Source organism: Coturnix japonica, chromosome 7 (assembly GCF_001577835.2).
Source record: "Coturnix japonica isolate 7356 chromosome 7, Coturnix japonica 2.1, whole genome shotgun sequence".
Classification (NCBI taxonomy): Eukaryota; Metazoa; Chordata; class Aves; order Galliformes; family Phasianidae; genus Coturnix; species Coturnix japonica.
In genome coordinates this window covers 16,560,878-16,580,004 of record NC_029522.1, presented here as the reverse complement: position 1 = coordinate 16,580,004, position 19,127 = coordinate 16,560,878, and the positions used below count along the sequence as shown (strand labels likewise).

Genomic DNA, 19,127 nt, shown 5'->3' with positions numbered 1-19,127 from the left:
CTTTGGATCCTTCTTATAGTTGTGACACTTACCTGAGGACTGGGAGCCTGGTCAGACACCTCCTGGTCCTCGGTGCAGTTTACATGCAAGGCTACTGAAGGTACCTGTGAGGCAATCCTTTTGCATAAGTATTTTTAATAGGCTTGTCAGGAAAATCTACAAGGTGACTTCATCACGTGCTAGAGTGGTGGGCCACAGGTCTCTACCAGGGAATTCACAAGAATTTCATAAGAGGTTGGAAATAATCGCAGAAACTGAAAGCGGTAAGATTTGATAACAAACTCAGCATTATTCTTATGTTTATCCCCACTTAGTGCTGGGATAGGCTCACAAGTTCTACAAAATAACAAGGCTGATTAAAAAGTGCCCAGATGTCCCATAACCACCTGAACAGAGAGAAGGATTTACTCTACTAAGGAACTTGAGTTATCTACCAGAGCACTTGCGATATCACTGAGCAGTAGTAGCACATGCATTTTGTCTGATATAATTCTCAACGTCATCTTTTTATAGTCCCCTACTTCTTCAGCATTTACAAATCAATTTTAGAAATAAGTGCAAAGTTACAAACTGAAAAGTTGTAGTTACTGTAAAACTTCATACAATCTCTCAAATAATTTAATGTTTAAAAATAATAATAAATAAATGCACCTGAGGTTTAGTATGGAAAGAAGGATCCTGTTGTGAGTTTCTAGGGAGGACACATCTCACAGTGTAGGTTGAAAGAACTGCTGGCACGTGTCTTCAGGATCCAGCAGAAATATACAAATGCATCATAGCAACAGTGAGTGGAGACAGAAATTTACAATAGGAAATAAGGGGAGCTGCATGGTTTGGTGTCCAGACACAGAAATGGGGGCATCTGTGAGACAGGATCCATCCAGAACAATGACAAAAATCACCTAAGGTGGCTTAGCATGCTGGCCTATATTCTGATTTCATGCAAAATTTCCCATTTCCTAATAAAGCAGATTTCTCGCCATGTAACTAGTGGAGCAAGGGTCACTATTTCAGCCAGAGCTGGTAGTTTTTCTGGTATTATAAGAGCACATTTTAGCACCAAAAGATTTAAAAGAAAACCCTTTACCTTTCCTGAAACAAAAGCCAAGCCCACGTTCTGTCCTTTTCACTTACCTTATGAACAACACATCTTTCTTTCATCTTCTAATGTACCTGGAAAGTAAACCCTTGGCAGCTATGTTTATTATCACACAACAGTAGTTGAGAAACTCCTATTTTTATCTTGTTCCATGAAATACAGTTTTATACTCTTGTTGCGCTACTGCAGTGAGGATCCGATCAGTGCAGACCAGAAGGTGAATTCTGCAGCCCCCTCTCAGGTGAAAGTCTGATTGAAACCAACATGACAGCTTGGTTGAGATGGAGCCCCAAATTAGGCTCACATGATTTTGCCCTTAATTAAAAGTAACTGGATAACAACATCTTAAAAAAAATAATAATAAAAGGTCTGGAGAGCAAAGTTTTGTTAATATTGTCAGTTTAAAGGTTTGTCAGAGTGCAAAGGCCACTTATTAATACAGAAAACATGCCAAATCTTAAATTCCTAAGCTGTATTACAACTTCTTTTTTCGAGTAAAGTTTAATTAATTTGAATTAACTATGAGATGAATTGGTTTATTTGATGTGTCTATTCTACCAATGACATTAGGATTTAAAATTCAGGATTGAACTGACCTTGAGCAGCATATGTACTCAAACTGTGTGATAAAGAAGAATATTAATCATTTAATTTGATAAAATGAACAGCTGTTCTAGTTGATTGGAAACAGCTAAAAGTGTAAAATGTATTTTGTGAATGCAAAATTAAAAGTTAATTTTATTATAGAGCGCAATTTGCCAACTAGAAATACATTCCTGAGATGTAAGCAATGTATTTTTGTAACGCTCTACTCACACATCAGAAAGGTCACGTAGATTTAAATGCCATATTACTATAAAAGTTGAACGATTTCAATTGAAAAATGATCATATGATTTAGCTATTTAGAGATGAATATGAAACAGCTCTGACGGATTTGCCCTCCGTCTCCAGTGAACAGCTTAAAAGCTGTAGTGACATAACACTTCATTAAATATAAACTCTTACTTTCACTTACCTTGTGCCACAGATGACTAGTTTTCTACCTTTCCATAATTTTGTGGGATTTTGGTATATGTTTGTTGATTTTAATTAACATTTGACATAGATTTTCAATGAAATGCAGCTCTTCTAACAGACATTGAACTCATTTTGTTTGCACCTGTGCAGTTTCACTCTGTAAATGTATCTGTCATGTGGACACTATAAAAGGTGTGAGGGTACAGTATTAACACATCTTTACAGAAAATCAAGCACCTCCCCCACCTTTAAACATGGTGCTGGCACTGCCCGGGCAGTACTTTTCTGCTTCATGCCTGAAGTGTGAGCCTGCAGTAATGGAGCAAGTGGTGGAAGCATCAGCATGTTGGTACCAGTCCTGTTGCGTGGAGTGAGTTAGAGCCCCAGAGATTCTGGACAGACCTGTCAGCACAGACTGCTGGGCAGGCAAACCTCAGCTTATCATTTAACTGGAGAACAGGTTTCCATTATGGCCCAGCTTAGATCTGACTTTCAGGCTATTCTATCTGCTCTCCCAGCACTGCTCCCCACTCCTATTCAGGCTGAACTCATGCCAGAAGGCAGCCAACACACTGCTCCACCTTACGTTAGTACTTTGACTTGGTCTGGGCACAGCATAGCAGTGAGCCATTATCCCATCCTGTAAGAGGATCCTTGTACTCTGGGATACCACCATTCCCCTTCCCCAGCTACCAACAGAAGCTCTCCCATTACTGTCCATTTGAGGCTCATCTGATCTGTGTACAGAACTGACAGACTGCTTACTGAAAGAGGCCCTTTTCTACAGCAGCCTTGAATTCTGCAACATTACATTCCTACCGTAACTAAATCTCAAAGCAAGGAAGGAGGCTGTCTCTGTGTGCCAGGAAACATTTTGCAAAGCAGGAGCATTATGTTTTTTTCCCAATGACATATTTAAGTGACAGCTGTAAACAGGATGTGCTGTTGTCTCAATGACTTTCAGAAGTAAGGACTCCTGAACCTGGCCCATCACCTGTCACTGCCTCCGCTGCCATCGCTCACTCTATAACACCAAAGGCACCTCACTACACCCCAGCATGCTTCTGGGGACTGAATGATGGGCAGTGACTGCCAATCAACAACCCAAAGGTGTTTCTCACAGGGCTTGCTGTGACAGGACAGGTTATAGAAGGTTCTGCAATAGTAAAGAACAGAACAAATTAATTAACTAATTAAATAATTTGACCCTAACAACATGGTGCCAGAAATGAACTCAGAATGACAACCACTAAGATACTGTCAAATAGCTGGACCATAGAAACTATTCATTAACTTGCCATTATTTCTGAGGTGAGTGTTCTAATGGTATCATCTCGTCTCATTATTTCCTGAGATCGCATCTCCCTCCCAAGCCCAGCACCCCCACAGACACATTTTGTACTGTGTGTCCCATCACCACCAGTGCTGCCTGGCCTGCTGCTGTGCAGACCCAGATCTGCAGCCGGGTACTGTGGGCTTGATGCCAGCACAGTGCGGGCTTGTGGGCAGCCAGGGAGCACGGCCAGCCTGGGGTTGAAATAACACAGTTGCTATCTTAAAGAGCAAAGTGGAACAGGCTTCTCCTGGTTTGTTTCATACCATTTTCAGTTAGAAGAGAACTTGTTATAATAAAAAGCCTCATAAATTCAAGCAGCTTTATGCCCGAACTGACACGATGCCTGACGGTACAGAGGAGACCCCAAAGGCTGCGGCTGCCCACAAAAAGTACCTCAAAACAGTTTGCGGTCGCGCCGTCCTTTGTGCCAGAGCTGTCCCGCGGCAGCACGCCCGGGGGGACAGCGAGCCTTATGACCTCACCTCCTGCACTCTGCAGAGGTGAGCTGCGGCAGCAGCTTTGGCTGTGCAGCGCCTCAGCCACAGCCGGGCAGGGGACTAGCGATGCGGCCCGCGCTCCTCCGACAGCTGTTCCTTCCCGGCGCTGAGGTTCGGACCGGAGGCGCGGTCCGCCGCCGCGCTCCCGGCCCCGCAGTCGGTAACCGAACAGAGCCCGAGGGGCCGCCGCTGGTAGGGAAGGGCAGGGCAGGACGGGGGCCCGGGGTGATCAAAGGACGCCGACTCGGCGGGACCTCCCTGCTGACCCCAGTGTTAACGTATTTATTTTCACGCTGCAATCGCGGGTCGCTGTACAGAAACATGCTGGCGCCCCGCGCGGAGCCGGGACGAGGGACGAAACATTCGTATTAAACAGAGCCGTTAAATAACCTGTACACGGAACGTCAGTCTTTTCCCCTGAAAGCGCCGAGCGCGGCCGCGAGCTGCCCCGCTTCCGCCCCGACGGCCGAAGGAACAGCGCCCGTCTCGGGACAGCGGCCGCGGGGCGCTGCGAGCGTCCTGCCCCGCAGCCCCGGGCTCCCGCTCGCCGTTCGAGGTGCGAGTCCCGGAGCCGCCCCGCCGGGCGCTCTCGGCGGTCACAGATCGCGGCCGTCCTCTCGCTTGACGGCGTCGGCCGCCGCCTTCAGCTTCTTGTTCTGATGCGTCTTGACGTGCTTGGCCAGGTGGTCGCTGCGCATGAAGCGCTTCCCGCACTCGGGGCAGACGAAGCGCTTCTCGCCCGTGTGAGTCCGCAGGTGCCGCTGCAGCTCGTCGGAGCGGGTGAAGCTCTTTCCGCAGAAGAGCCAGTTGCAGACGAAGGGCCGCTCGCCCGTGTGCCACCGCAGGTGGGCCCGCAGGTGGGACGTCTTGCCATACACCTTCCCACAGCCCGGGATGTGGCAGATGTGCTGCTTTTTTTTGCCCGGCTCCGCCTCCGGCGCGCTGCCCGCGGCCGCCTGGCAGTTGGGGCAGCGGCAGCGGCGGCACCTCCTGGCCGTGGCCGCCAGGGGAGACTTGGTCTGCAGCAGGGCGGCGATCTGCGTCTGGTACTGCGCGAAGTCCGAGTGGCCCAGCACCAGGCCCCGCGGCAGCGCGGCGGCGGCGGCGGGGAAGCGGTGAGCGCAGCCGGGAGGGGCGGCAGCCTGCGGGATGCTCCACCAGGGCAGGTCCTCGGGAGGCGGGTTGGGCGAGAGCTGGCGGCAGGGCTGCGCGGGCGGCAGCAGGTTGGAGTAGCCGGGCGGTAGCGCGGCCTGGGCGGCGTACGGGACGTAGGCGGGGGGGCAGGCGGACGGCAGCGCGGCCATGGAGGAGGGCAGCATCTTGACGGGGGAGAACTCGTAGGGGTAGGAGGGGTCGGCGGGAGGTGTAAGGGGCAGCTCGTGTCCCCCCCCGAAGGAGGGCTGCAGGTGGCTCTTCTGAGGGGTCAGCCCCAGGCTGGGGTGCGGCGGCGGCAGCCCCCCCGGGGAGTGCGCGGGCATCTCGCCGCCCCACGGGTGGAAGATCCTGGAGGGGGATCCGAGCGTCGGCTCGTAGGGCACCGGCAGGAAGTCGGCGGGCGCGGCGCCCGGCTGTCCGATGCGGCTGCAGGTGGCGGCCAGCAGGGCCAGCGGCGAGTGCTTGGCCACGTCCGGGGAGGCGCTGGGGGTGCGGTCCTGCGGCGGCGGCCGGGGCGCGGGGAGGGAAGCACAGCGCGTTACTCGCCGCCGCCCGCCCCGCCGAAACTTTCCGCGCCCGCCAGCCCGCCCGGCCCGGAGAGCCCCCACCGCGCCCCGCAGCCGGGAAACTTCCCGAGAGCGGTACCCCCGCCCCACCCGGCCCGCTCCCTGCATGGGGCAGCCCTTCCCCGCGGGCGGCCCCGGCCCCAGAAAGAAGCCCCGTCCGGCGCCCGACCGCCCGCGCGGAGGAGCCTCGGGCGCCGGCACTGACCTGGAGGAAAGCCTGGAGCGAGTCGTTGCGGAGGACGGCGACCGCGGCCATGGCTACTGCGCCCGGGGCGAGGCGCCCCGTCGGGGCATGGGGACTCCGCGGGACTGCCCGGCCGCCTGAGCTGCGCCGCGCTGCCCTCTGGCCTCGCCTCCGCGCCCGGCCCTCCCCGCGCCGCCGATCTCCGCGGCCCGTCTGCCTGCGCCGGGATCACCTCCAAGAATTTGATAAGGACTTTGCTGGGCCGCCAGCCAGTCAGAAGGAAGATTTATGGCTTTGAAGTTTGCCGCTACCCAATCATCAAAGAATAGCGGCTCTTTCAGAAGCGAAAGCAAATCCTTTGAATCCACAAAGCTCCTATGGTGTGTTTGTTGGTCGGGATAAAAGAACTGATTATTAGGGGGGATGGGAAGGGAGGAGATAAAGGCGGGACAATTAATGAAGTAATCACTATGTGGGAAATGTATATACACAAATAATTGGATTTTCTTGATCAAAGGACCCCGTACCGCCTGGAGACCCTCTCGCGGGATGCGCGAGACACCGGATCCCCCCTCCCTCCTCGTGTTGGGCTTTTTTTCTGCTTATTTTTTTCTTTTTTTTTCCTTACCCCCCCTGCAATTAAGGGGTTGTGGCGCAGCCCCGAGGTGTCAATGTGGCTTTGTTATCGCCCGAGATCAGCCTCCGGCCCCCCCGAGGTCACACCGTAGTGCAGCCGCTCCACCTGAGCGGGGCCGCCCGGTCCGAGCTGCGGAACTTCCCCCTGCAGCCTCCCGCCCCCGGGGGATGCCCCAACCGAGCTCCGCGAGTTCCCCGCCTGCAGACTTTGGAGACTTTCGAGTGAGGGCCGGGTGGGGCCCGGGGAAGGAGGGCCCGAGGCCACGAGAAAACGGGCAGGCGGGCAGAGCGCGGCCGGCGGCAGAGGAGCGGCGCGGAAAAGTTTCCTCTCACCCGACGGGCGCCGACCGCCACCGCCGCGCTCTTTTAAACGAAGGCAGAGTCCCTCTCGGCAGCGCCTTTGGCTGCGGGCGGCCCCGCGCTGCGGGCGGGCGGAGTTCCGAGACCCTCCGCATCCCCCTGGGGCCGGGGCAGCGCCGGGCTGCGGCCCTGCGAAGCCGTCAGCCCGGGTAACTCGATCCTCCCCGCGGCCGTCGGGTGCGATTGCATTCACACCGCCGCCGCAGTCCCTTTAAACGCCGGCACAGAGATCCTTATCTGCCTTTCCCGTGGAAACAATCGCCGTCCTCTCAAAGACTTCCAAGAGTCGTAGAGCTGAATTAGGCCGCTGTCTTTTGAAGGGATTAAAGCACCGAGTCCTCTCCCACGGCTCCGCGCGGAGTACCAGCGAGAAGCAGAACCCGACCCCGTGTCACATCCCGCCCGCAGCGGCCGCGTAACGCCCGGGGGCCTTCGGCACGGGGGGATGGCCGTGGCGGGAGGGAGGCCCAGCAGAGAACTGTTTCAAAACTGGGTCTCGTAATTCATTGTACTGCCCGTCTCTATGCTGCACTAGAACTCCGAATAACGCAGAGTTTGGGAGCGGGAACGCTGCTCAGCCCAAGTTTTGGGTGATGGCACGGCTGCCACACTGCACTAGGTTTGGCTCAGTGGATTAATCCAGCACTGTAAAAGAGCAACTATTACTCCGTGAGCTCAGAATGTCATTACAGGGCATTTACGTGACAAAAATATATTTTCTAAATTCAGTGTTTTTCAGCAGTTCAGGAGTCACTTCTGAAACAACCTATTCTTCAAAGACTACAGCTGAACATAAGTGCTCCACAAACCCGTACTTTTTCTCACCAAGTGCAAGTGCTCTTTACAGAGTCTCTTAGGAGGAAAAAAAAAAAGGCAGGAGAAAAAAGCAGAGTGGAACTAACAGTGTGTTGGGAAAGAGTCACTTCCAAGGGAAATGGCTTCAAGACCCTCCCGAAACATTCTAAACTTCTAAGGTAGCTTATTCCAGCAATGCACATATGATAGTGAAAGGCAGGGAGCGCTCCTTGTGCCTACTGACACCACATAGGTGAGTGCCCACCAGCATGGGGAGCGTTTTTGAGATGAATCCAGCAGAAAAACCAAACCTCAAAGTACTCCCAGCATTGCCAGAAGCAGCCCTCAGGGCAGTTGTGTGCTCCCAGCAGGCAGCAAGACCCAGCACAGCTGGCACACAGCTGGCAGCCAGCAGGCCCCAGCCTGGCTGCTGGCATGTGCTGGGGCCCCAGCATTGCAGGCCCTGGGTGAGCTCTGGCTCTGGGTGGCACTGGCCCATCACACAGTTGCTGGGGCCTGGGGTACCAAGTTGGTCTGGAAAAAGCTTTGGATATGAAGATGAAAGGACACTCTCCTTAGCTGGGCAGAAGGATGTACAGAAGCAGCCTTGGAGGATGGACAAAAAGTTCTTCTCAGAAATGCAGTTCATGATTTGCTTCTGTTTCACTTCAAACCTTGATACCTCACTGGTGCAGGTAAGCTCATAAATGATACAAACTATTCAAACAAGAATGTACATGGAAATAAATTAACATCAGCAAAATGATTCCAAATGTACATAGCAGTTGTCACACACTTTCTACCCTCACAAACACAAATACATTCTCACTATAGTCTACGCAGACGGACCAGCTTCCATTCCCATCTTTACAAGACAACTGTAGCTGTGCACACAACAGTGCTGAGCTTGGAAAGAGGAACCCCTTGCCTTCCTCTCAGACATTACTAGGCTGCTGTTCACTAAACTCTTCACCAAACCACCCCAGCTCTGCCAGAGCTCAGGACCCTGAAGTGAAGCAGCAGTGACCAGAGAGTGGCAGCTGAGGCATGTTCCACTACCTGGTCATGCCAAGCCAAAGCATCATCCAACTGGCCATGAGTCACATTTCACATCACTCTTCAGTAAGCCCTTCTCATCCAGTACTGCACTGCTTGGTCAGCTGTTTGAAAACACAGGACAAGGAGAGGAAAAAGGACATTCTTCTCAGGGGCAGGGCATGGCCATGGCTCCAGCTCCAGCCTAACAAATAGCAGAAAATGTGAGATGGAGGGAAAGCAGAAAAGGGTACACTATTGGGCCCCTCTCTCTCAGTAAATCTCACATCCCTGTTTTTCATCCTACGTGCAGGAAGCCCCATGCTCTGGCTTTACTGAGCAGAGAGTATCACGTATTATGTATAAAAGAGAGAAGGCTCTGTGGTTAAGGACAGATAATGCAGTAAAATGGAAATGCATTCTTAATCTAAATTACCTAACCCTTAGTATAAATTAGCCAGTTCTTATGCTAGGAAATGTGAGAGAGAGAGATTACGATGCTGCAGTGCTGGGACTCCAGTGTCCAAATGGCACAGCTCTGCTACATGAGCTCCAAACCCAAATAATGGGATTCAGGAGAAATCTGTCATTGAGCATCATTGACTGCTTCTCAGGAGGCCACGGGAAACCCAAAGGACTGTTTTCCCACATTTTTCATCTAAAAAAAAAAAAAAAGGCTGGAGAAAAAACCAAAGAAACTAAACAACCAAGTATCCGTAATGATACACTTAAGTACAGGGTTGTGCCACAGTGCTCTTCTGTCAGAATTTGTACAACAGTGAGTAGAGCAGCTGCCCACAAGAACTGAGGCAGGCTTGTGCTTTGCTACATTTTTCATGCTAAGAATACTTGGTTCATGCAGTGATTCAGAAAGAAGCTGTTCCGTAGTGCCAATGATTCTCTTTAATGAGATATAGTTATCAGTTGATTTATGAATTTCTCCTGCCTCTTCTCATTTACTTGGCTATAAATTAAGGAAAAGATCATTTGCATTCTAGAAGTAAAACAGTGTTTATAAGAGAACAGAGTAATCAAAATCCCTCTTAAATCAAGATTTAGAAATCACACAGAGGGGTTAGAGGTAGTTCTTCCCACCCTCCCCAAAAAGGATAACAAGAGTTCCAGCAATGTTCATAGCTTGATCCATTAAATTTGGCATCAAAGACTCAAAAAAACCCCACCCCATTCCCTTTCCAGTTTTATCTGGTTTTCCATATGAGTACAGTGTTACCTTATCTCAGGAATTTAATGTAGGAAGAGACAAAAGGATCCTTCTGCCCCAGCCTCATGATACCCTGATGACCTCCTCCCGGGAGATGCTATGCTCTCTGTTAATTTAGATACCATATGCCTCAATGGTCATCACTTCAGTGGCTGCTCTCTATTTTATGGCCCTCACAGAGATTTTGATCGCATTGTCTATAGAACAAACCACTTCCTCTGTCTGCTATTGCTCTGCCAGTCAGAGGCACCTCAGCTGATCAGTATTTGCTCATTCTTTCCTACAAACAGCACAATTCAGTTACCATTGCTCTTTCCTTTGGTACATGCTCCCCTGTTCTTTATAGGCTACTTGCACTGCTTGAAGTTAAGCATCAAAAACCAGAAAGCAGTAGTAGAGGGACGTAGGAGGCAAGAAGCAGCTGCACAGAGTAGAGCAGCACCACTGCTCAGATGCACCAAGCCAGGAGGGAGCAGCCTGGGGCCAGGACCTTCTTGTTAGGCTGCAGCAGAATTTTCTCTCTGCTGATATTCCAGCAGCCCCTCACTTGCCAGATCTTGGCTGTGTTTGTGTATTTCAGGATGGATGCATTTGATCTCCTTTTCCTGTGCAAGACAGCATTTCACAGGGGGGACAGAGGCAAAAGGCTGTCACTGGTAGTGGTGAGGTAGAAAAGCAACGTAAGAGCTCACATTGTAGTAGTGCTGAGATAGGCTGGGAGAACTAGGAGTGGGCATGGCTGCGAACATGCTGGTGCTGGGGTCATGGGTAATGAGAATTCCAAACTGAATGGAGCAGCTCAGTTTGCTCTCAATGATTGATTGAATGTGTCTTCATCTCTGCAGGGTGTTCTTTTTTAGCTAAAATAACATTTCACTCAGGAGTCCCTACACAGGCATATATATACATATTCTTCTATCATCTATCTATCTATCTATCTATCTATCTATCTATCTATCTATCTATCTATCTATCTATCTATCTATCTATCTATCTCTCTGTCTAGCTAGCTGTCTATCTATCTATCTATCTATCTATCTATCTATCTATCTATCTATCTATCTATCTATCTATCTATCTATCTATGTCTCCAACATATATAAATAAGGGGTGGAAACTTTATTTCCACTATCCTGTTCTTCATGTTCCCAGCCAGCAGTCCAGGCAGTTTTCACAGTCCACCTTTCACCACCTCTGTGTACACCAGCCAACCTACCACATACAGGGCATGTCACCCAGGAGTAGGGCTCAGTGCCATGGGCATGGAGAGGGATATCAAAGCAACAGGCCCAATTCAGGAGATTTGTCTGATTGTCAGGAGCAGGTGAGGAGCTGGGGAAACATGGGAACCGGATCAGTGAGCAAAGTCTTGAGACAGGCCTGAGTAAGAACTGTGGTCAGACTGTGAGGTGCGTGTTTTGGGAGGAGCTTCAGTCAATCTGTTGTACTTGTCACTGCAGTGCTGAGCACATGGTCTTAAAGCATTTATCTTCACACCTCTTCTATGAAGTAGTGTGTTATTATTCCATTCTTATCAAAGGAAACCAAAGAAGACAACACCCCATACCATATCCTAACCCTACCGAAGAGGTGAAAACATATCCAGATTCCTTTCAATGTTGCTGTCCCAGAAAGATTAAAAAACTTAGGGCAATACTGTTAGGATGTTTCACCTCATTGCCCTTTTTTTTCTCAATCCTTCTCACCCCCGATTTCAAATCAGTCTCTTCTGACTCTTGTACCTTCTCTTAGCAGCTTTGAATTATGAACAGATAACAATCTTCCTGTGGGAAGCTGCTGGGGAGAGCAGATAACAAGCATGTGGCCTGTGCAAGCACAATGATAAGCCAACATGCCCACCACAAATATTTCTACCCAGCCTGGTGGACAGTATTTAGAGCAGAAGATGGAAACTGAAGAATTGAGCCTCACATCTTTGCTTTATAAAGACAAAAATGTCCTTTATGTGGGTGTAATTCTAACACTGAGTGTACTCTGCTAATTCATAAAAGACCACCAGAAAACCATATTTCTGTGTCACTCCACTTTGGGGATACTCAGTGTTTACTGGGGAAAATGTTCATTCCAGATTCTTGCTGATCAGCATTTGGCTGGTTCCCCAGTCCTACAGGCAGCTACAGCATAACATGCATGCTTGCATCATGGAAGTCTGGACTGTTTGTAGTCCTTTCTATTCTTGGCCATTCAGACCTACTTAGGACACAGAAAAAGTTTTCTACCAGTACCTTGTTCAGTGGCCTTCCTACATGTCCCAAATTTCAGTCTAGGTTGTGTTGCCATTATCTTCAGTCATACACTGATATACAGAGAGCTCAATGAAGACTCCTAGGGCAGTAAGAACAAGCTTGTCATGCTACCCATTAGAGTGTATGTGAGCTATTGTTAAACATGATTTTCCACCTGCTGATTAAGTATTTTGTCAAAACCACAAACACTGTTATTTTAATGAAAACACTGAGATTCAGCCTAGCTAAGCAGACAGATTATGCGTTTAACTATAATTGGGCTATAACCATCTGAAATCTTTATGTATGGGGGAAAAAAAGTACAATCAATATTCAGGTAGTTGAGTGAATCTTGGTTTTTACATGATGGAGCTTGAAAAATCAGTGATGTATTTTCTTCTCTTGGTATTTATCTGGTATCTCCTGATTAGTTTAATTTGGAGGTGAAAACATATCCGGATTCCTTTCAATGTTGCTGTCCCACTTTGCTGTTCCTGAGTCCATTTTTTTCCCCTCTTCATCAAAAATAATGAATACTTCTTTTCTCATGTCCATCCCTTAAAATTCTTCACCCAGGTGCCACCTAGATTTGGATACAACAGAGATGAACCCTGTTGGAAGCAGTGAAAACACGATGGCTTTGCCCTCTCAGAAATAACAAATTATCTTCTCTTTTGGGGTCTGTGCAGCAGTTGGGAGAAGCAGTGAAGCTGGCACCTTGTCACTGTGCCGTGGCAGACAATGAAGAATCTGCATCTAATTCTTTGTGACACAAAAGAAGACAGGAGAGGAAAAAGCCACAGCTACCTTCATCTTTAGTTCCCTCTTCCTGGAAGAGCAGGGTGGCTGTGGCGTTGCTCGCTGTGGCTTAAGAAAAACAGAGGTGTCTAAAATACCAAACATTCCCAAGAAAATGACTAATAGTTCTCAACAGTGTTGTCTATGGGTCAAAAACATCTTAAAAGAATAAAAAGTAGCCTTTAAAGAAAAGGAATTGATATGTACTATAAACACTACATTTCCTTTGAAAGTTTCTATCTCTGTACTTTCAGCTGCCAGCAACACTTCCCAGTACCGAGAGTCCTCCTCTTATTATCAAAGCAAAGAAATATTCGTATCCTCAGGACTTCCATCTGCAAATTAAAAGAAAGCATTTAAAAAATGTAAACTACAAATGAACCAGTGACTGGAATTTATTTCTGAAAACACTGCATTGAGTTACTAACAAGTTTCTAACAGAGACAGCTCTTTTAAATACTTCAATTACTAGTGATCTGCTGACATGTAAGCTCACCTTCTTTAATTTTTCTGTTGCAAACAGAGTCCAAGGTGTCCGTTCCTTTTGCATGCTGCTTCCTATTTGCTTCATAATTTGCAGATATGCTCTAAAAATCACTGGGAATTTCTAGCTTAAGTGAAGAAAACACTCAGAGGATCTAAGCTCAACAAAGGTTGTCATTTCTAACAACTTATAGCAAACACAAACAGCACAGCTGGCAGCTGAATGCTACAAACGGGGCCCCATATACAGGGCTCAGCAACTTTGTTTAAGATCACAAGCTCCCAACCAACACTTGTGCCACAGAAGAATGTCCATTAGTTGCTATAAAAGCAAAATTGGAAGGGCTTTGTGATTGAGGGGACAGCCCGACAGGCACACATGAGCAGACAAACACCAACACACCAGAGAGTAGTATAAATTCTTTAATTTGAATAATTGCCACTCTTTTTTTTTTCTTTTTTTTTTCTTTTTTCTTTTTTTTTTTTTCCCCCTCCCTTTCCCTCATATAAAATCACATTTCATTTTAGTTAAAAACATCTTTCTTTTTTCTGTGCTACATGACATCACATTCACATTATTTTTCAGGTGTAGTTCCCAGTAGTGTCTCTACATAGCGTCCAGTATGATCTTATATGATGAAGGAGAAAGCAAAGCACCCGAAACTCTAGCTAGAGCTGTTTTGTCCCACTTTTATTTTCTTTAATCTTTTGTTCAGTGTATGGAAAGATGCTAACCTTTCTGGGCTATCTTAACCACGGTGATGCGGGAGCAAAGCAAATGAGATTTAGTAGATACGTTTCTGTTGTCATTACTGAACTTCATATGCTTTGCAATGTAGACAACGTGTTTTATTTCTCTTAACTTGAAAGAGGTTTCTGTCTTATTGTTGCAATTTATTAAGGGCAAACAATCTAGGGCTTATAATAGGCCTGTAGGCAGAACAAAGCCCTTGTCAAATGGAAGGGTTGGCTGCTCAGCTGGGTAGCATGTAAATGTGCAAAAAGAACTGTTCTGTTCAAAGACACTAGACATGCTTTTTAAATAAAACATCTCCTATAATTGAGAGTTGCCATTTAAGTGTTGTGTCGGAAATGTTAATTTTTTAAAAATAATTTAACTGAAGAAATAGGGTTCTAGTGTTTTCTTTCTTTTTTGCCTTTTATTTTTATTTTTATTTACTTATTTATTTTTTTTGTAAACTCATAATAAGAAACCCCCTCATACCATTAAGGTTACTGAAGCCCAAACATTATATGCTTCTAAACTGGCAGTTTATTTTCATTATATATAATTGTGTTAAGTGAGTTAGAATAAGTTCACTGTGTGAACTTGATCTTATCCACAACATGTATTTGGGTTTGGTTTTTATACAAGACATTACTTTGACGTAGTGTCACGTCTCAAAAAGTAAGACAGTTTCTCATCCTACAGCTCATTTTAATTTTCTCATTATGTGCCTCCTTTGCAAGAGCCGAAATTAAAATGACAGATAAAGATAACAACATAATAGGCGTTTTTTCAAGCTTTGGTCCACTTGGGCACTGTCAGCCCTTTTTTCCTCTGCTGCTGAAACGTATAATCAGGACAGTATCATCAATTAGATTTTTCACTTTAACTTTTCATAATGTTTCCAGACTTCGCTATTTGGCAAAGACAATTGGGACAGATTTCTTTATTTTTTCCTCTGGCCTAAGACTCAAAACCCCCCACTTCCCAAACTGTTACCACCGAAGAGTTTATTAAATGGCTGAAAAAGACAGCTGGTCCCACCATCTGTTAAAAATTTTCAGGGGCCAAATGAAACAGGTTACACCTTTAGCCATGCCAAGTCTTCCAATACCCCCTCCCTCTCACAGCCTGTGGAGGGCTAATCTGAATTTCACGCTCTGATTTTGCTATTGCTAATGTCTGAGCTTCTTATGTGCGCTTCTTGTAGTTGCTTATATTAGTTCTCGAGCAGTAACAAAAGCTATCCTCTCCTTTCAACCTCGCTCATTTGCAATCAACGGAATCCTGGGTCTATAGTCTCCTTTACAATAAGATACTGTACCTTGAAGGAAACCCACAGAGAACCTAATATCAGACTTTCTGGAGCAACAGAGAAAACCCGGGGTACATTTCTGTTGTTTTGCAGCCACTTTTCTATAAATGCTAATGGAAGTAATTCAGATGTGCCAACAAAGGCAGAATCTGCAACACACTGCAGGTGTGAGGGGGCTGAAACAAAAGGGATGCTAACCCTAATGGTATTTCTTGTCATTAACAATTCTTTGATGTTCCTACTCCAGGCTCTCTTTTATCTTGTAGTTTTTCAGCCATCTTTGTTAACATGCAGTGCAACTAAATCTTTTTTTTCCCCCTAACCTTTAAAGACATCTGCAAAATGTTTATGCTAAGTTAGTTTCCATAGCATCTTTCTGTAACTCACATTGAAATAAAATGAGATAAAGCTTGCAAGGTTATTATTAAAACATCAGTAAGTTTCTATCATTAAGTGAAAGGAGCAGATCAATAAAAAGAAACTCTTAATGTTACTTTAATAAGGATGAGTTTCTCCTAACAGGACTGAGGATTAACTTCAGTGTAACAGAAGTGGTGTTTATAATGTAGCAGCTCTGTTGATAAGAACCGGTTGGTTACTTGGGCTCATTAAGAAAAGACAAATCACAAATATTTCAATTGTAAGAGATCAGTAAGTTCCTGTACTAAAGAGCCTTTCATAATAAAATATATTTAAGAGCATTTTAATTTTCCAGAAGGAATTTTTCTACCGCTAAGTGGGCAATGGCATTCAGTCAAGGTGCTGTAGGTGGAGTTTCTCCATATCCATCTGCCTTTCCAAGACTTACAGATGGAAAAACGCAGTGTCTTTTAAAGTGTTCAACTCAGTAGGATGACAGTAAAATGAAATGAACAATCAAAGCACATAAGATGCCAACCTGAACTACTGCACAGCACTAGCAGCAGACCCAGCGCTATGCTCTCATCCCACCAGTCATGTCCTGTTAGATCACATCCCATTTTATCACAGTCTGTTGCATTATTGTTGCAGCATGCGGGAATGTTAAATGAGCAACATAATCAATCAATACCAATTTCCAATTGGAATTCAACTGTAAATCTGCATTGAGGTCAAAATGTTGAAGACTCTAACACAAGTAATCACAAAATATGGTTTCATATAGCTTTTCATTTTGCTTTTCTTTCAAAACTTCATTTCTAACAGATCAATTTTATGAAAAAACTGTCTCTGCTTGCATTAAATACAGGAATTATCTTTGAATGTGAAAGTAAGCTTTCATCAGACCAAACCTATGTCTCAAGAGAATAAAGTGGTTACATTCACTATTTCTCTTTTAGTTTACTTTCATCTTGAGGCATAGAGACAAAGTAGTGGCAGTGTCTTTAATATACTGCCTCGTCCCAAGTTTCAGCTGCATGGACTGACAGATTAAGCAGCCTTTCTTGTTTCACCCACAGCATTCAGCAGCCTTAGAAATTTGTATGAGGACTGGGGATCTTAGATTATCAATTTTCTCAAATTATTAGATTATTTGTAACCACGCTTCTCAGCTGAGCTCATTCCCGTGGTGGTAGAAATTACAAAATCAGAAGTTTCTGTTTCAATGACATTGTGGTCTCAGTAGGAGCTGCTCTGTCAGATCAGCCTTTACCTAACCGCTTCAGTTGCATTAACTGTGTTATTTCTTGCTTGTATCTGGGAGCAGCAGTAAGACCAGAAAGCAATGAACAAACTACATCACACCATTTGTGAAAACACCTCTTCTACATTCACCTATTCTTGCTAAGGACTCCATGAGGAATCCTGCATCATCATTGCCCAGAACACTGAGCTCTATGAGAATTACTTCCATCAGAAACACAAGCCATCCCATCGGCACATCTCACATCAGAACACCTCTCTTCTGCTATTCCAATTTTAGACAGATATATTCACCTGACACTTGCCACGATCTGTAGGATGATAATTTTGGGACACAGCCCAGACAGGTCTTCCTCCCTCACAGCTCTGTGCTCCATCCCAGCTGACTGCCCCTAGTCTGTGTTGTGGCCATAGTGGTTTTGCTGAGAGCTTCAAACCCGATTTTCACTGGAGGCTGTTCAGAAACTGGGACTTTGGTCTTCTGCAGAATGCAAATGTTAATCTACGTACTTGCCATCTCCATTTCCAACAACCATACAAAACAGTATTTAAATTGTGGAAAAATAATCTCTCTCTGCAAATTAGTTAAAAAAAATAGGGCTCCGAGGAATTGGGCTGCTGGCCCAATCAATATTATGTAATCTGGTTTGTGGAAACGTAACTCCAAGATGTGATTCTCACTTATCTGTTCCTGTGTCCTCTAGCATCACAGCACAGGAGTGCTACAGTAAACATTTCTTTGGTAACACAATGCATATATTTATTTTTCTGACTGATACTGGATTTATACCTGTAATAAAATAATTTCCAATAATTCTTGGGAAATCCATTAGGATGAATCATGACATCAGTCTGAGTATGAAGACACAGTGTGCTATTATTTTGAATTGTTGGCCTCTTCCCATCCCAGTTCCAGTCCCAGCACAAAGGAGACACAAAGCCTCTCACCAACTTTATAACCTCTAGCTCAGGCCTAGAGGGCTGCTCCCAGACCTTGGCTTCTCACAGCATCCTGTGCTACTTCTGTCAGTTTGGAAATCCTGCTTTGCTGTCAGGCAGAAACATTCTCTGTTAAGTAAGCATTCTGCTACAACTCCTCTCAGGGGTGATCTGTCTTAAAGAAAAGGCACACTAACAAAACATATCTCTGATGCTAACAATAAAATTGACATTATTTTAAATATTTTGTTATGAGAGTAAAAAGTAGGATAGGTAAGGTTAATAGATGCTGTGTCTTGTGCATATACCAGAACTAAAACTATTTAGTTGTTTCCTATAGAGGATGACACTTCTGTGCCATATGGCCTTATTTTAAATCGTATGTACTATCATGTATCTGGTTAACCAGAAGACATTAAAAAATGCCAGAGTTTGGTTGTCTCCCAAAATTCTCCTTCTGTTTTCAGAAAAGAAAAAAAAAAAAAAGGAATGAGAAATAAGAATATGGTTGACTTCAGCTATTTATTTTACTGCTAACTTTTACAATACAAAGGCAATATCCCTATGCATGTTCAATTCTTTTAAGAGGAGGGAACTAAGTATTCAAATACAGCATTAAACACAAACAAACAAACAAAAAAGGCAACATTTAAGCTTGGGGCTTAAATCTGATTTCACATCAATATAAATCTGATATAAATTAGTGACTAGTGCCACTTAGATACCTTGACTTCCAGCCCTTTGTTTCCACTACAAAATTACCTTCCTACTCCCTGTCCATAAAATAAAAAATCTTTTTGCTAAATTATGTACTCCTTCATTTTTGATGAAAGAAAGCCAAACCACTCATGAAATTCTACTTACAGTTGTAGACCTGAGCTCAAAAATGTGAGATTTGATCATCTGTTCTCATTTGTGTGAAACCAAGTAAAGATCAACAGATACTGAAATGAGAGCACTGAGCATTAACACTGTGGAAACTGGACACATGTGTTGCTCCATCAGAGACAGCCACATCACCAGGTATATGAAACACCCCAATTTCCTACAGTTTATTGAGTTCAATATTGAATAAGATATTCAATATTCGAT

At 45.7% G+C, this 19,127-nt stretch overlaps 1 protein-coding gene across 1 annotated transcript; it reads right to left on the bottom strand.

Moving 5' to 3' along the window:
• Positions 1-4,206: 4,206 nt before the first annotated feature.
• On the bottom strand, positions 4,207-6,772 carry SP5 (Sp5 transcription factor). Its single transcript, XM_015868544.2, has 2 exons — positions 5,878-6,772; positions 4,207-5,603 (listed from the first exon to the last, which is right to left on the bottom strand). Exons 1-2 carry the CDS (start codon positions 5,926-5,928, stop codon positions 4,548-4,550), a joined length of 1,107 nt encoding a protein of 368 aa, XP_015724030.1. The 5' UTR covers positions 5,929-6,772; the 3' UTR covers positions 4,207-4,547.
• Positions 6,773-19,127: the final 12,355 nt, after the last annotated feature.